Here is a 16,688-nt window from a genome sequence, read left to right as displayed (position 1 = left end):
CAACATGCTCTGTTAGTACACTTAATTTTTTAATTCTTTTATTGATGTGGCATGTCATATCAATATTATTAATGATCAAATTAGTCAATTGACGATTTTTGTTAACAAAATAACTAAATAAATTTTTTTGTGTGATTAATATTCCAGATCATATCCTTCAAATTTTCAATAAAATTATGCAACTTTTTATTCCTTTTGAAAATTTGTAAGTTAAGACATCATTATGCCAGTTCTTTGATGATACGACCCTGCCCTGGAAACATTTCTTGGCTCGACTCACGAGCGAGGCTCGTTATTCTCACAAGCTCGTCCCAGCTCAATTTGGGCGGATTCTAGCTTATGGAGCTAGAATGCAATTTATTAAGTTTGCATTTAGATGATGGAATAAATAAGTTGCTGATTAGTTAATTAAATAAGTTAATTAATTTGTTTAAAAATCTGGACATTTTTATTTTAATGTGTCTTAGTTTATTACCTATTAAATAGATGTCTAATAGTTAATTAAGTGTGTCTAAATTTAAGACAAATTTAATTCATGTTGTCAATTAATTTTTCCAGACGAATTTAATGTGCAGGATATTGTGTACTTTGGACGAATTTAATGCTGTTAATTAATGTGTTTTGCTGCTGTTGTTTAATGCTGCTGTTGTTTAAATGCAGAATGTTAAACATGTCATGGTTCAGCCGAATTAATGTGTGAGATTTAAGCTAAGTAAATTTGTTGAATTTGCTAGGACAATGTACATGGACGGCAAAGAAGAGGTGGACAACATCATGCATAATTTGTGGAACAAATTAAGGAAGCATTTGACCAACATCATGCATAAGTCATGGAAGAATTTGAGGAAGCATTTGGCCAACATCATGCATATGAGGAAGCATTTGACCAACATCATGCATAATTCATGGAAGAATTTAAGGAAGCATTTGGCCAACATCATGCATAATTTACATGATGTGATCCTGATCGCATCATGTAATGTCACAACCCAACGCCGTCGAGATTGGCCTAAACACGAGGGCCCCAAGTGCAAGATGAAGCTAATTTTTAGCTCATTTGAATTTCTTTTCGTGTGGTTCAACTCATTCGAGGTCAAGTTAGCTCATTCGTGCTCAAGTCAGCTCATTCAAGCTCAGTTTAACTCGTTGAGCTCGTTATTAGCTCTTTAGCTCTTTTAATTTAATTTGCCGGAATAAATTAATTAGTTGAGTTAGTTATTTCAGCTCAAATAATTACTAAGTGTTTAATTAAGAAATCTGGACATTTTAATTATGTTTGTTTATTGCATGTTTAAATTGTTTTAATTATTACCTAGCATAAATGTGTTTGCCTTATTACAATTATTTAATGTGTGCGATGATGATACCAATGAAATTTAACACATATTTATAGGCAAAACAAAAGGGTAGCCGAATGGGTAAAATTGGAAGCCAAATTCGGCCATGGTGCTTCCTCAATTTGTTCCTTAAATTATGCATGATGTTGGCCAAATGTTTCCTTAAATTCTTCCATGAATTATGCATGATGTTGGTCAAATGCTTCCTCAAATTCTTCCATGAATTATGCATGATGTTGGCCAAATGCTTCCTCAAATTCTTCCATGAATTATGCATGATGTTGGTCAAATGCTTCCTTAATTTGTTCTGGAAGAATTTGAGGAAGCATTTGGCCAACATCATGCATAATTCATTGGAAGAATTTGAGGAAGCATTTGACCAACATCATGCATAATTCATGGAAGAATTTGAGGAAGCATCACGGCCGAATTTGGCTTCCAATTTTACCCATTCGGCTACCCTTTTGTTTTACTTATAAATATGTGTTAAATTTCATTGTAAGGGGGGAGAAGAACCTTGAATTAATGTTTTTACATTTTGTGAGATTGTTTACAACTCTCATTGTTCTCCAAAGACTCGTTTGACTTATCAAGTAACCCTTGTGGCGTCAACCCATTCTTCTTATCCGAACTTATCTTAGCTTAAATCTCACACATTAATTCGGCTGAACCATGACATGTTTAACATTCTGCATTTAAACAACAGCAGCATTAAACAACAGCAGCAAAACACATTAATTAACAGCATTAAATTCGTCCAAAGTACACAATATCCTGCACATTAAATTCGTCTGGAAAAATTAATTGACAACATGAATTAAATTTGTCTTAAATTTAGACACACTTAATTAACTATTAGACATCTATTTAATAGGTAATAAACTAAGACACATTAAAATAAAAATGTCCAGATTTTTAAACAAATTAATTAACTTATTTAATTAACTAATCAGCAACTTATTTATTCCATCATCTAAATGCAAACTTAATAAATTGCATTCTAGCTCCATAAGCTAGAATCTGCCCGAATACTTAGGAAAGGTTAAATGTTGTATGGATGGAAAACGAATAAAATGGAACTTTGACCCACTATCAAAGATGATAGGAACCTCGGTATAACTTGAACGCCACACTTTGGATGCAAAGTGATAAGTTCGGATAAGAAGAATGGGTTGACGCCACAAGGGTTACTTGATAAGTCAAACGAGTCTTTGGAGAACAATGAGAGTTGTAAACAATCTCACAAAATGTAAAAACATTAATTCAAGGTTCTTCTCCCCTTACAATGAAATTTAACACATATTTATAGGCAAAACAAAAGGGTAGCCGAATGGGTAAAATTGGAAGCCAAATTCGGCCATGGTGCTTCCTCAATTTGTTCCTTAAATTATGCATGATGTTGGCCAAATGCTTTCTTAAATTCTTCCATGAATTATGCATGATGTTGGTCAAATGCTTCCTCAAATTCTTCCATGAATTATGCATGATGTTGGCCAAATGCTTCCTCAAATTCTTCCATGAATTATGCATGATGTTGGTCAAATGCTTCCTATTCACCTATCATCCTCAATACACTTCATAACCCCTTTTGAACTAAATTTGAGCCTTTATCCCTTCTTTCTTAACCTATCTTCGACAAACCTTGATATTACTCCAATTCACGATCGGGTACATCAACGACTCGACTCTCATCACCGAGGCCGGGGCGTATCATTTTAGTGCATGGACAATTTATGAGCAATTTAATTTTTCATTATTTATCAGACTAAATAAATGGATATGAATAAAAACAATTTCTACGCAACGTGCTTATAATCCATCATTTGTCTTTATATTATTCTACCATATGTAATTATTTATCATATTTTTAATAAAATTAATTAAAAGTAAATTCCTTATTAATATATACTACCAAATTTGGAATAAAAGAAATTCGTTAGTAATCTTATTCAAAACTAAAAATTAATAAATTATATTTTTTAATATTTTTTTTGGCAAAGTTCTGAGATTCTCCACTTTTTATTTTTATTTTTTGAAAATGCATTTTTATTAATTACATTTAGCAGTATAATAAAAAATTACAAATCTAATAATTTAAGTACGCTGTAGTAAATTTGATTTGAATATAAGTAATACTTTGAATATACCAATAAATTTAAAAAAAAATGTATAGGTAATTTAAACAAATGTAAGATCAGTAAATTAAATTAAATTTGAATTTTTTTAATTTTAAAAAAATAATATTATGTTGAAAAATGAAAATATGATATTATCTAATAAAAAGTGAAAAAATTAATTAATATATGAACTTTTAAAGTATTAAATTTATTTACTTTTTTTACACAAAATATAGATTTCAAAATAAAATTGATTTTTTTTTAAACCTCAACATTACATCGAATAGCGGTTCATATATCAAGGGTTTTAAATGACAATAATCCCTACCATATTTGTTCTAAACATTGGTTACAAGAAAATATATTTCAATTTAGAATTTAAATTTAATTTTGTTTGCTATAGAATTATATAAAATTTAGTAATTATAAAAACGTGGGAATAATATTTTTAATATGGCAGGGTTTTATATAGAAATGATTTTACATGACAATAATCTCAACTATATTTTGTTTAAATTAATTATGGCCACATGCCACATAGTCGAAGACACGATGATTTAAAATAGTGGTTGGTTTTTTTGGGAAAAGGAAGAATTTTAGAGAAAATAAATATTTTTTTAAAGAAAGAAAAAATAATAAAAATGAAAAAATGTAAATATTAAAATCTAGATTTTGGGTTAATTTTGTTTTAGGATACACGGTCATGTTCAATACTTTAAATCGTTATTTCATTTATGCAATATTTTATTTTATTTTATTTACACAATTATATTTAATTCATTTTCTATGATATATTTTAAAATTAAAAATAAATTTAGTTTTAATGGAGATACCATTAAAAGCCTAAGGGTGATATACCAGATTTTAATGGAGATTGGTTAAGAAACTGACACATTATATCACATAAAATAATATAATAATAAAATTTGAAGTTGACAACTCTGCATGTAATAATAGCTTAATTAATTTAAAACAATGTCAAAATCAATATTACATGAACCAAGTAGAAGATGGAATAATATATTTTTTGTTTCGATATTCATCCCAGGACTCATTCTCCTTTTTCTTTTCTAATTTGGTTGAAATTTAGATTAAATTAATTGAATATGACGACAACAAAAATTAATTGATTAAATATATATATTTTTTTGTAAATATAAGGAAATACGTTATTTTTAGAGAAAGTGTTAAAACGCATCTAGCTAAACGAGCTTTTTTACTGATATGTTAGATAAAACGTATTTAGTTAGACTCTCTTTTTTCGTAATTATCAAAAAACGTGTCTAATTAAATGTACTTTTCTTGACATTTTAACAGGTAGGAGTCTCGACCCCCTAAAATAAAATGTTTTCTATTTAGACCCTTTAAAAATTTTAAATTAATAAATATAAAATTACACTTTGAGTCTCCTAAAAATGATAAAATTTTAATTTAATCTTTTAAAAATTATAAAGATATAGTCTATTAAAATGGTGAAATTATATTTTTATTATCGTAAAAATTATAATTTAATTTCGGTCCATTAAATTTTTTTTTTCACTTTGCCCCTATTAGCAGAAAAACTCATCTACTTAAGTGTGTTTTCACTCTCTTTTTAAAAAAAAAACTTAAATTTCTAAATTTAAAAATAAAGAAACCTATTTTATCAATTAATATTTTTCAATATATTTAACTAATTTAACCTGAAATTTAATACCATTCAAGTACACCGTTTCATTTCTATTTTATATCTCAAATTTTATTGTGAATAATCAAACGAAAATAACTCATTAATAACTTAAATTTGGAACTTATGAATACACCGGGAACCTAAATGGTAGAAACAGCTATGCAAAGCAATTTTTATTTTTAAAAGTTAAAACACTTCTGTTTTTAATAAATTTAAAATTTAATCATTATATTTTTACTTTTAAGAATTTAATTCTTTTATTTTTTAGATTTTTAAAATTAAAGGTTAATTGTTAATATTGTTAAAATTGTTTTATTAAAATTAAGTTTATTACAACTTCATATTTTTTGATTTCATTACTATCAAATAAGTATTTTTTATTTTAAAATATTACATTAATAAATTTAATAAAAAATTATAACATTAACAATTTCACTTAAATTTTAGAATAAAAAAAAATCGAAATCTACTTATATCTATGATTTTAAACTTATTTAGAATGTTCTAACTTTGAAGTTTTACTCCGCGTGTGGTTGCTGACCGTTCTAGTGCCAGACAGCCGGCCAAAGTCCAACAAAGAAAATTCATGGACCTAAAAAATCTCAAATTAAAAAAAAAGAAGAAAATCAAACAGAAAATGAACAAAACTATTAATGGCTCATAGATTAGATTTATATTTTCTTTATGTACGGAAATTTGGAAAGGAACAAAAAGATTTAGCCAATTTCCTCAAAGTTTCCTCCCAAGTCGAAGAAGAAGTCCTAATAATTTAGGACTGTTGGGGTGGTTTTCGTTTCCGTTTTGTTTCCTTCATTTCTGCTTCTGATCCCCCGTTTGTAGGAGGGAAAAGAAGAGAGATTGAATGGAGAGTGTAGTATGGCAAGGGTTGGCTTTATCTGGAATTTTCTCTTGGATTGTAATTACTTGTTATTTCGATGTAACGAAAAAGATTAGATCTTTGCTGCAACCTTGGGTGTCTCACCATGTTGTCTCTGGCACTTCTATCATCCTCAAGATCCAGGTTTGCACCAAAATAAACAATACCCAGATTCTCATTTTTCCTTTTTCTTTCATCATTTGTGTTCTTTTTCCTCTCTAAGCTTTTCTGATTATACTAATTGTTTTTTTTAATATTTTCTTAATTCTTTTGTCAGAAACATCAGCATAAATTCTTGGATGCTCTCTTTTCAGGGTTGTCTTGTATAGTTTCTGTGCCCTTTTACACTGCGTTTCTTCCTTTGCTTTTCTGGGTATGTTTTCTATTTTGCTTTCTCTTCGCGGATAATTTTGATTTGTAATTTTTCTCATTGGTTATTTCCTTTTATGATGTCTCCAGAGTGGGCATGGGAAACTGGCTAGGCAGATGACCCTGTTGATGGCTCTCTGCGATTATTTAGGGAACTGCATAAAGGTTTTTGTTTTAAACATGGTTTCATCATTTCTTTTTGGGTAATGTGTTGAATGAAGTCTTAGAGTTAATATTGATTTGGTTTTCTGATTGTGGAGTCTGTGGTTTTAGGATGTGGTTTCAGCTCCTAGACCAAATTGCCCTCCTGTTAGAAGGATAACAGCTACCAAAGATGAAGAAGAAAATGCTTTGGAATATGGGTTGCCTTCTTCTCATACTCTGAATACAGTGTGCTTATCAGGGTATGGATGTTTCCTACTTACATATAACTTTTGATTGGTAGCTTTTCTAGATTTTGTGGTCCTTATTTTATTAATAAGTTTTTCTCTAAATGACTTTGAGAAAATTAGTTATGTAGACGCAAATATTAAGCCATGTAGGAAGTGCGTCGAGGGTATCTACTAGGTGTGACTGATTTGCTTATTACCCTTCAATATTTCAAGATACCTAGCTCACGATAATTATGAACGTAGAAACTTCATAATTCTCATGAGTTGAGAATCGGAAAACAAGTTGAAAACTTAAAGAAAAGCCATAGGTCTGATGGATTGTCTGCCCTTTACAATAAATTAAGTGCCCTTATATTTTTCCTTGTCAATTTATTGGCTGGTATTTTCCAGATTCCTTGTATGCTATGTGCTATCCTACACACAGTGTGAAGATGCTTTTGTGAAACTTGGTGCAGTCACCCTTGCTTGCTTGCTTGTGGGTTTCATTGGCTTTGGTAGGTTAATTTTGTTCAAAAGTTCTTGATTTTACTCTTGGCTTTCCTTATTGCAAATATTAAGCTGAATTTGGTTTCATTGGTAGGAAGGATATACCTTGGCATGCACAGCTTGATTGATATAATTGGTGGTCTTGTCTTCGGGTTTATGATTCTTGCAATCTGGCTAACAGTCCATGAATATGTGGATGCCTTTATTGTCTCTGGACAAAATGGTAAGTAGACCTACAGTCGGCAAATTTTTGCTTCATAGGCTGAAAGAGTCTGTCCAAGCAGGTTGAATTATTATCAGTCCAATTAGGTGAATAGAGATCTAAACCAAGGACTATTTTCTGCATGAAGAGGAGATGCGTGCCACAACAGAGGCTAGCTTGTAGTTCCTGTGATGATGTGAATAGTTTAGTCAGTCTTCTATTTCCCTACCTTTGGTTCTGTTGATTAAAATGACCAGCAGCCTTCTTTACTTACTAAATATGATTGGTAATCTTAATGCTTGAGACATAATTATGCTTCTGGTTCTAGTTAAATTTTTTAATGTTGAAACATAATACATTTTTTCTATATTGTTTATGCTTACTTTTCTGTTGTAGTTACATCATTTTGGGCTGCCCTGAGCTTCCTCTTACTTTTTGCTTATCCCACTCCTGAGTTTCCAACTCCAAGTTTTGAGTATCATACTGCCTTCGACGGCATTGTGTTTGGAATTGTAAGTAATTTATCACCCATATGGCATTGATACAATTCTTAGCTACTCTGTTATCGCCAGAATTGTTGTAGGAATGCATCTTTGATGAATTACTGCCTCTAAAGTTAAATTAGCAATATTGAATGCATACAGATGAAGAACAGAGGCATGAAAAAACATGAAATTGGTATTCGTGAGAACTTAGATGCATGGCTTTCATTTAAGAGAAGGAAATTAACTGTTTCTGGGGCAGATGCTGTATCATCCTGTTTTGATAACATAGCTGATAATGTTTGGGCCTTGACAATGTCAAAGTTGGCCTGTACTGCTTTTGTTTCAAATCATTTGCTTATACAAACTTCATTCTTGTCAAACAACTAGTATATGTTTACAGTTAGAAATATTTAGAGGTGAATTTATGGTATACAATATAGCTTATAGAATTCCCACATTAGACTCCTATCCGTTGAGTACAAGAAAGTTAGCTTTGATATGTCAGGCTCTTTCAGGAACTTAGGATTTGCATGATTTACCACACCAAAGAGAATTTCCCCTTGCTTCTTTCCAAAAAGCCTATGGTTAGATAGGAAATCACCATTTCTCAGCATTTTCTCTCTTGACAGCATTAGGGGAGTGCCAGTTGCTGTATCAAAGATACTTTCTGAAGCTGTTGGGATCATTTAGAAGATGCATCAGGAGAAATTTTAAGCTAGGGTTCTGCATTTTGACTAGTATTATTGGTATGAATACATGGATATCAACATACATTCCAACACAAAAAAGATGATGAAAATTTATCAGTTAGAAGGAAAGTAACTAAGAAGTTATGAAGGTAGATGTGGTTGGTGTTCTTCAAACATACTGTACGGTGTTTGGTACTATTATAATTGTAAACTACCACATCTTGGAAATTTACCCGGAGTGCAATTCTGCACCTTGTTATTGGAATTGAATATGGAATAGAGATAGTATTCATTGTTTCTATGAAATGCTTCCTATTCAACCTATTGTGGTTCCTTTACATCTAGTGACGGAGATAACGTCTCCGTCATCCAAGTGGTATTGTATTCAGTTCTTCTATTTCAGTGGCAGTTTGGCACCCTACCTTGTTGATGAAACAGATCAACTACTCTACTGGTATCGTAACCTAGTCCTTTGCTTTAAAGCATGTATTTATAGGAGCTGAAAGGTAATTCATTCAACTGCAAAGACATGCATGTTACTTCATAAGTGAGCATCATTCATTGAGATAATAAAATTGTTTAGTAACTTTCTCTTATGGAAACAAAAAATGTAGAATATTTGCATCGACATTCATCTATTTGACCTGAAGTGTTAATGTTGAGCAGGTGACCGGGATTCAACAGACATATCACCAGTTCCACCATGAAGCTGTTCCACGAATATTTACCTCGCAACTCACGATCCCTACGTTTTTGGGAAGAATGCTAGTTGGGATACCGACAATCCTGATTGTCAAGTTCTGCAGCAAGGCTCTTGCGAAATGGATTCTCCCAGTAGTGTCAAACACATTGGGAATCCCAATAAAATCAACCAGCTACATCCCAATGCTTAATGGTTCAGCTACAGACAAGAAATCCAGTGAGATAAAGCAATCAAGTTATATCCACAAGATGTTATTCTTCTCTCAACAAGATTTATTTGATGTCGACACTGGTATCCGATTCCTTCAATATGCAGGCCTTGCGTGGTCCGTGGTAGATCTTGTCCCCTCCCTCTTCTGTCACCTGAGGTTGTGATGCTTCTCCTTGGGATTGGATCTACTTGATTAGCCTGTTTTAGTGGCAGCTTACAGCTTATTTGTAAATTTACATTTTTTTTTTTTGGCTTTGCTTTTGTTTGGTACTGAATTTGCCCATTATCTTTATGTTAATGAAATGGTCTCCAAGGGTAGTTAAGCAAATTATTTGCCTCATCTTCCGACTGATCTGCCCTTTGGAAATATTTTTAGTCCTTGGCTTCATTCCAAATTGACGATATCAATCCTTTCTCTGTTGCCCATAATTTCATAGCACTTCCTGGAGGCCATTTGCCAATCACAAATTATATCATTCGTCACCCAATTATTAGCTTTTCAATTTTGTAACTACCATTTTCGGTTAAAGTTTGTTTTTTCTTAATTGGTATAATATCAGATTTAGTACCTTTTTATTATTATAAATTTTAATTTTAATTTTAAATAATTCAAATTGATCAAAGATAATATTTCCTTTTGAATAAAATTGTAAATCCAGGTTTCATAGTTTTTGGTCAGAATCTCTCTACTTAGCCGTCTTCATTTCTTACTAATTTAAGATCACTGTTAAGTGAAAATCAGAATTTTGATTTAAAAAAGAAAAAACTTTGGGTTGGCTTGATTTTGGAGGAATTTTGGGTGTGATAAGTCAATTAGTTTCCCCCAATCCTCTTCATATTGATCTACACCAACATCTGTTTCCAGAGTAAGCTTGATCTCTTTGGATTTCTTATTTTACTTACATATATGCTTCTTCTTTATTCTTCAAAGCCTCTTGCATATTTGCTATTGGTACGAGTTGAGGTTTATTTTTTTAAAAATAGGTTCTTATTTAAAATTAGTATTAGAAGGCACATTTTTTTTTGATAGAAATTAGAAGGCACATTTTGTATGCAATGGAAGGAGGTTGAATTGCCATAAATTAACCATTTTTTTTCACTGCTTAATCCATTTGCATAGTGTAAACAGCATGTTTGAATTTACTCCCTATAAGATTCGATCAATAAATACAACCAACACCAACTCCGTATAAACATCATGCCAACACAACAACAAAAAACCCAATCAATAAGTACAACCAACATAATAACAACAAAAGTTGTTTCGAAGAAGCTAAATTGAGCCCGCAAACAGAAAAGAGAAAAGCTAGTATTCAAAAAAGAAATTGAAAAAGAAAGAGAAGGGGACTTATCTCTGTTTGAGTTCGGGCTTGGAGCTTTGGGATTCTATTCGGCCAAGAAGAGCCACATATCTCATACCCAAGACGATTAAACGACGGATGTGGTAGATAGAGTGAAGATAAGTTCAAAACTGACTTGTTATTTTTGTGATTTACAAGTGGGTTTCAAGATCTGAATCGTTAGATTGAAAGAAAAAGGAAAGGAGCATTGCATGGTGGCTTTTGAGACAAGTAGTGCTGTTGGAGTGCGGTGGTTAAGAAGAGTAGCACAAGGAAAGAGACGAGAAAATATAAAAGGAACAAAATATAAGGGCGGAAGAAATGAATTCAATAGTGGAGTAATTAAATTACATTGGACAAATCAACGAAATAAAAATAAAAATTTAAGAAATACTCTAAATATAATTCATCCTTTAGATAAACGACTTGACACAAAATCCCTCTTAAAAAAAAAAGAAATGTAAAAAACTATTTTATGATTAAGTAGATGTTTTGATTCATTATTAGTTATAACTATTTTGATTAATTTTTTTTTATTTCCATATTATTTTGAGGAGGGTGAAAGATTTTATCTCTATCATTGATTTCGATTCTTGACTAAGTAAAATTTAAATAAGTATACAACTTCAATCATTTAGTCACATTAATTTTTCATATTTGAATAATATATTAATTTGATTAATAATCGGTATGTTTCTAATTTATTGAAAATATTGAATCAAATCGAATCTAATCCGCCAACAATAACATAGAATCTAAACTCATTAAAGTTACTAAAAAGCAATTAAAAAAACTACCATGGGTATTTTATGTAAGAAGTTTTATTTTTATAATAATAACTACTTTGACGGTTTAGGAAAAAGAATAATAAATATTTAGAATGACACTTGAATAAAAATGGATTTTCATCATTGCTATTTATTTATTTTTAAGTGATTTTTGATGAAATTAATCACACTCGAATATAAAGAGAAATAAGTTTCTCTTAAATAATGTAATACTTTCAAAAAAATAATAAAAAGTTATCAAAATAACTCTTCAAAAGGTAGATATAACTTATCTTAACAACGTGACATGAAAGATCATTGGTCACACACATGTCATATACCCAAACATTTTGTTTCTATTTATATTCTTTAAAGAATATATATACGCCTCGTTGACAATGTAGCAATGAATACTATCTTATTCGGTATTAAAACAAATCAATATTATTATAATATTTGGTTTACAAGCGCAGCAAAAAAGTTGCTAAAGACAACGCCTCCAAAAAACATGACTTTTAGCGGCATTTTTGAGAAAGCGTCGTTAAAAAACGTGACCTTTAGCGGCACTTTCCATACAAACGCCGCTAAAGAACGTGACTTTTAGCGCCACTTTTCATACAAACACCATTAAAGAATATGACCTTTAGCGGTGCTTTTACAAAAACGCCGCTAAATATCATGTTCTTTTGCAGCGTTTTTTGTAAAAAGGCCACTAATTTTAGCAGATTTCTAATATCCTATTTTATTCATAGACAACCCTTCTTGTAACATTAAATTCAACCAATAACAGCAAATCTAAATGATACTTCAAAAATCCAACAAAAGATATATTATATAAATTAATAAATGAAATAACAAAATATTCTTACAATAATGTTAAAAGTTATATTGTTAAAACATTCTTACAATAAGAAAATAAATGTCTAAGATGGTGGATTCTGTGACTGCTGAAACATCTTCATCATATTCTAAAGCTGTAGCTGGAGTTCGTTGTATTTTCTGCTTCCCTTGTTGTTGCCTCATTTTTAAGGTGTAGCTGGAGTTCTTCATATTTCCTTTGAACCTCTGCTTTTCTCGATGCTGCCTCCGCTTTAAGTTGAACAATTTGCTCAACTGTGCTCGCTTGCATCTGAGCCATCTGATCTCTTAACCTCTGAACTTCAGATTGAGCTTGACTCCCCGAAGGCATATATTGTTGCGAGCTGAATCCAAAATATTGGGTTGGGTTAACACCAGATCCTTGAAATCGAACCCGACCATACCTTTCAAGACCCAAAACTTCAGTAATAATTTTGTTATCAATGTCCTCAAGATTAACAGAACTATCACTCGAAGCAATCGCTTCATACTCCGCCTTTTTATCTTTTAGTTTCTCCTAATAAATCAATTAAAGAGTTAGAAATGAAATATATGATAAAAACAAATGCAACATAACTTAACATTATTTAAAACTACTAACGGAGAATTAAACCATTATAATTAAACATTATAAATATTTAAAATAAATCAAATTTTATTAAATAAATATACCATAATTTCTCTAGCTTCAAAAGTCATTGGAGATCCATCTTTCTTCCTATGTGTAATGTCAAAAAGCTGAAGGCGTCCAACTTTTTGACCAGACGAGAGTTCCTACAATATAGTAGTGAAAATATTATTTAATAGAAAGTAATTAATATTTGACACAATTAATAAATTCAAAATACCTCAGTCTCAGTACACAAGCAAAACTTTTCGACCCTACTTTGTGCGTGAATTTTTGTTTTTGCCTGCTGCTTGTTCCAACTCGCTCACGGTCCTACATTATGAAATTATTATTACGTATATAGTAAATACTATAAACCGAAATAATTATTAGAGTTTGGAAGTACGTAATACCTCTCTTTTCTTTGAATTCTAGAATCTAACCACATTTTCCCATTGGTACCTCATCATTCCTGGTGAGACATTTTGTAATTTCTCTTCGAGGCTTATATCTTTCTTAAAATATTCTTCTTTTAAAGTGTTTTTATGGTCTCTTCATTTTTTTCCCAATGCCTTCTTGATATAAGTATCCGAGACCTCTAAAGCAAACCTCTCCTAAAAAAACACAAGTTTAGAAAGTAAATATAAATGAAACTTAAACCAAAGTATTATAAATTACATTCATGTTTTGTTACCTTAATACTATTGAGAGCTTGATTTTTGTTACTATCAGGCATTTGATGCCATGATTCGTAGTTGATATTGTAACACCCTTAACCCGTATCCATCGCCGGAACAGGGTTTCAGAGCATTACCAAAATTTACAGATCATTTAACAGAAATTTCGCTTCACATAACATTCATACCTGTAATTAATCAAATTTAATCATAGTGTCCCTTATGTGAGCCATCGAGGCTCAAAATATATATCGGGACTTAACCAAAAACTCGAAAATTTTTTCAAAAATATTTAAAATTTTTCAACACTGCAGGGGTCACATGGCTGTGTGGCCAAGCCGTGTGGTTCAAATAATACTCATGAAGCTATATTCATCAATTTACAAGGTGAATAAATCCACAGCATCACTTGTACATATCATCTCTAGCGTAGTAAGATTTTAAATAATTTTAACTCTTCCTAGTTTCTTTATTTTCATATGTATCTCTTTAATTTCCACACTCATTCCTTATGTATAACACACCGGTCATAAGCATACTATACCATTATAACCACAAGCTAGTGCAGTTGAACATAACTCTTTTCAATTAATCATATGATAAGCCATTTCATAAAATATTGCACAACTTAAAACTTGCCATTCTCTCACGATCACAAGTATATTTTCATTTGAGTACTTGCCCTTTCAACACATCATATAAATAAGCATATTACCATTTAACCAATAGCTTGGAACTTGTCTAAGCATCAACAGTAACACTTGTTAGCATACTTAAACATATTCATATAAATTCAACATAGATAAACTTATTTTCTCATCATATTACACTTGAGTTTATTGCTCATATTAACATACATAATTTCTTTATAGCATATCAAAGATAATCACATTTTTACATGTCATGATACCTATCATTCTTTTGCTGTTTCTTTATAAACATATATCATTCATTTCATTATATCAATATTTCACGCACCATCATTTCTATATATTTCAGGTATATACCTATGATAATTCATTTCAAACTCATGTTATCTCATATCAGAACTTTACCCATTGAATCATTTAAATATCAATGGTACACTTATTTTAGATCAATATCAATAATAACCATAAGTCTTCCAATACTATTTTCATATGTCATTTACCAATCTTTGTCAAATTAGAGAACGTCTTGCGGATTTGAGTCTGTCGTTTGCTCAGTGCCACGATTCGCAACACAGTATGGAAACACCATACCTACATTTCACAGCTTGGTATGGAAATACCATACCTACGTTTCACACTTTGCCATGAATCAACCATGGTCTTATCCGTCAATTCATCACTGATCACTGAACACTTTGCTATGTTTGGCACACTATATCATTTTTCCATGATTGGCACACTTTATCACTTTTCCATAGTTCAACTATGGACTTGCACTTCCACACTTTTCACTTGTCACTGATCAGATAAGTGTAGCTAAAGTTGCCACTTATCACTTGTCACTTGTAGCCGAAGCTATCACTATTCACTGATCAGGTAGCTGGAGCTACTACTTTTCACTAATCAGGTAGCCGAAGCTACCACTTTTCACATTGTACACACAAGGCGTACATTTCCTTTTCAAGTGTACACACAAAGTGTACGTTTCTTTTTTAAGTTGTACACACACAGTGTACATTTCCTTTTCCAGTTGTACATTTTAGGTACATGTATCCTTTTCAAGTATCACCCTTTCAGGTGAAATTCCTTTTCATAATGAGATCATAAGATTACTCCTTTTGGAATAACCTTTACTGCAACACATGCAAGACCTCATTTATAAGGGTAATCACCTGTCCAATCGGAATTCAATATTCGAACGGATTCTTGTACCCTTTTTATCAATCACATATATCATATGTTAACATTTTCTTGCTACATATTCATGTCATTTACATATCATAATTCTCACAAGTCAATAATCAAATCAATACATTTTCATACTTAATTAAGTTATATGAGCTTACCTAGCTAAATTACAGAAATATCAAGATTTAAGAGTATTTTGGTAATTTTTTATTTTTCCTGATTTTTCACTCGATCTTGATCTAAATTAATAATTTCATTCAATTTATTAATTTAAATGCTAAAACAATTCATTTTCTTCAATTTGGTAATTTTTTGATATTTTTACAAAATTATGCCTAAAGTTTTACTCTTATTCAATTTAGTCCATGAACCTAAAACATGAAAATTAGCCATTTTTAAAGTAAACCCATACTAACTGAATATTCATATAATTTCCTCCTCCTCTCCATTCCACATCCTTAATTTATACATAATTCCACTATTTACTTATATGTTCACATCAAGCTGTCTACTTGAGTCATAGTCACTAAATTATTTATATCTTGAGCTACAGAACTCAAAATTAAAATCTGCTAATCTTTCCTGAAACTAGATTTACATATCTTGTTACCATAAAATTTTTAAAATTTTTGGTTTAGCCAATAAGTACAGTTTATTCTTTAAAATCATCTCTGTTCTACTGTCTGACAGTTCTGACCCTTTTTCACTAAAAATTAATTATCTCCTCATACAAGATTCGAATGATGTTCCTGTTTGTTTCTTTGAAAATAGACTCATTTAGGATTCTAAACATATCAATTTAAGCCTGTAATTATTTTTATCCAATTTTTGATGATTTTCCAAAGTCAGAATAGGGGAACCCAAAATCAATCTGATCTTGTCTAACTAAATTTGTTATATCTCATAATTTACTATTCCATTGCTTACACCATTTCTTCTATGAAAAACTAGACTCAGTAAAATTTAATTTCATATTTTATTAAACTTCTAATACAATTTTCAGAATTTTTGGTGATTTTTCAAAGTTAGACCACTGCTGCTGTCCAAAACTGTTTTAGTGCAAGA

The 16,688-nt window shown here is 30.9% G+C and overlaps 1 protein-coding gene across 1 annotated transcript; it reads left to right on the top strand.

Moving 5' to 3' along the window:
* Positions 1-5,653: 5,653 nt before the first annotated feature.
* On the top strand, positions 5,654-9,911 carry LOC107889484 (lipid phosphate phosphatase delta). Its single transcript, XM_016813926.2, has 8 exons — positions 5,654-6,144; positions 6,278-6,373; positions 6,460-6,534; positions 6,643-6,773; positions 7,152-7,255; positions 7,342-7,470; positions 7,846-7,961; positions 9,290-9,911. The coding sequence occupies exons 1-8, from the start codon at positions 5,986-5,988 to the stop codon at positions 9,698-9,700; spliced, it is 1,221 nt and encodes a 406-aa protein (XP_016669415.1). The 5' UTR covers positions 5,654-5,985; the 3' UTR covers positions 9,701-9,911.
* Positions 9,912-16,688: the final 6,777 nt, after the last annotated feature.

This window comes from Gossypium hirsutum, chromosome A09 (assembly GCF_007990345.1).
Source record: "Gossypium hirsutum isolate 1008001.06 chromosome A09, Gossypium_hirsutum_v2.1, whole genome shotgun sequence".
Classification (NCBI taxonomy): Eukaryota; Viridiplantae; Streptophyta; class Magnoliopsida; order Malvales; family Malvaceae; genus Gossypium; species Gossypium hirsutum.
The sequence above is the reverse complement of the archived record's forward strand: the minus strand, read 5'-3'. Positions and strand labels throughout refer to the sequence as shown.

What these genes read in the sequence shown, in the direction of transcription:
- LOC107889484 (XM_016813926.2), top strand. Translation starts at nt 5,986, where the DNA reads ATGGAGAGTGTAGTATGGCAAGGGTTGGCTTTATCTGGAATTTTCTCT. An exon ending in ATTTAGGGAACTGCATAAAG is followed by an intron (nt 6,535 to 6,642) that starts GTTTTTGTTTTA and finishes CTGTGGTTTTAG; the next exon opens with GATGTGGTTTCAGCTCCTAG. An exon ending in ACGGCATTGTGTTTGGAATT is followed by an intron (nt 7,962 to 9,289) that starts GTAAGTAATTTA and finishes AATGTTGAGCAG; the next exon opens with GTGACCGGGATTCAACAGAC.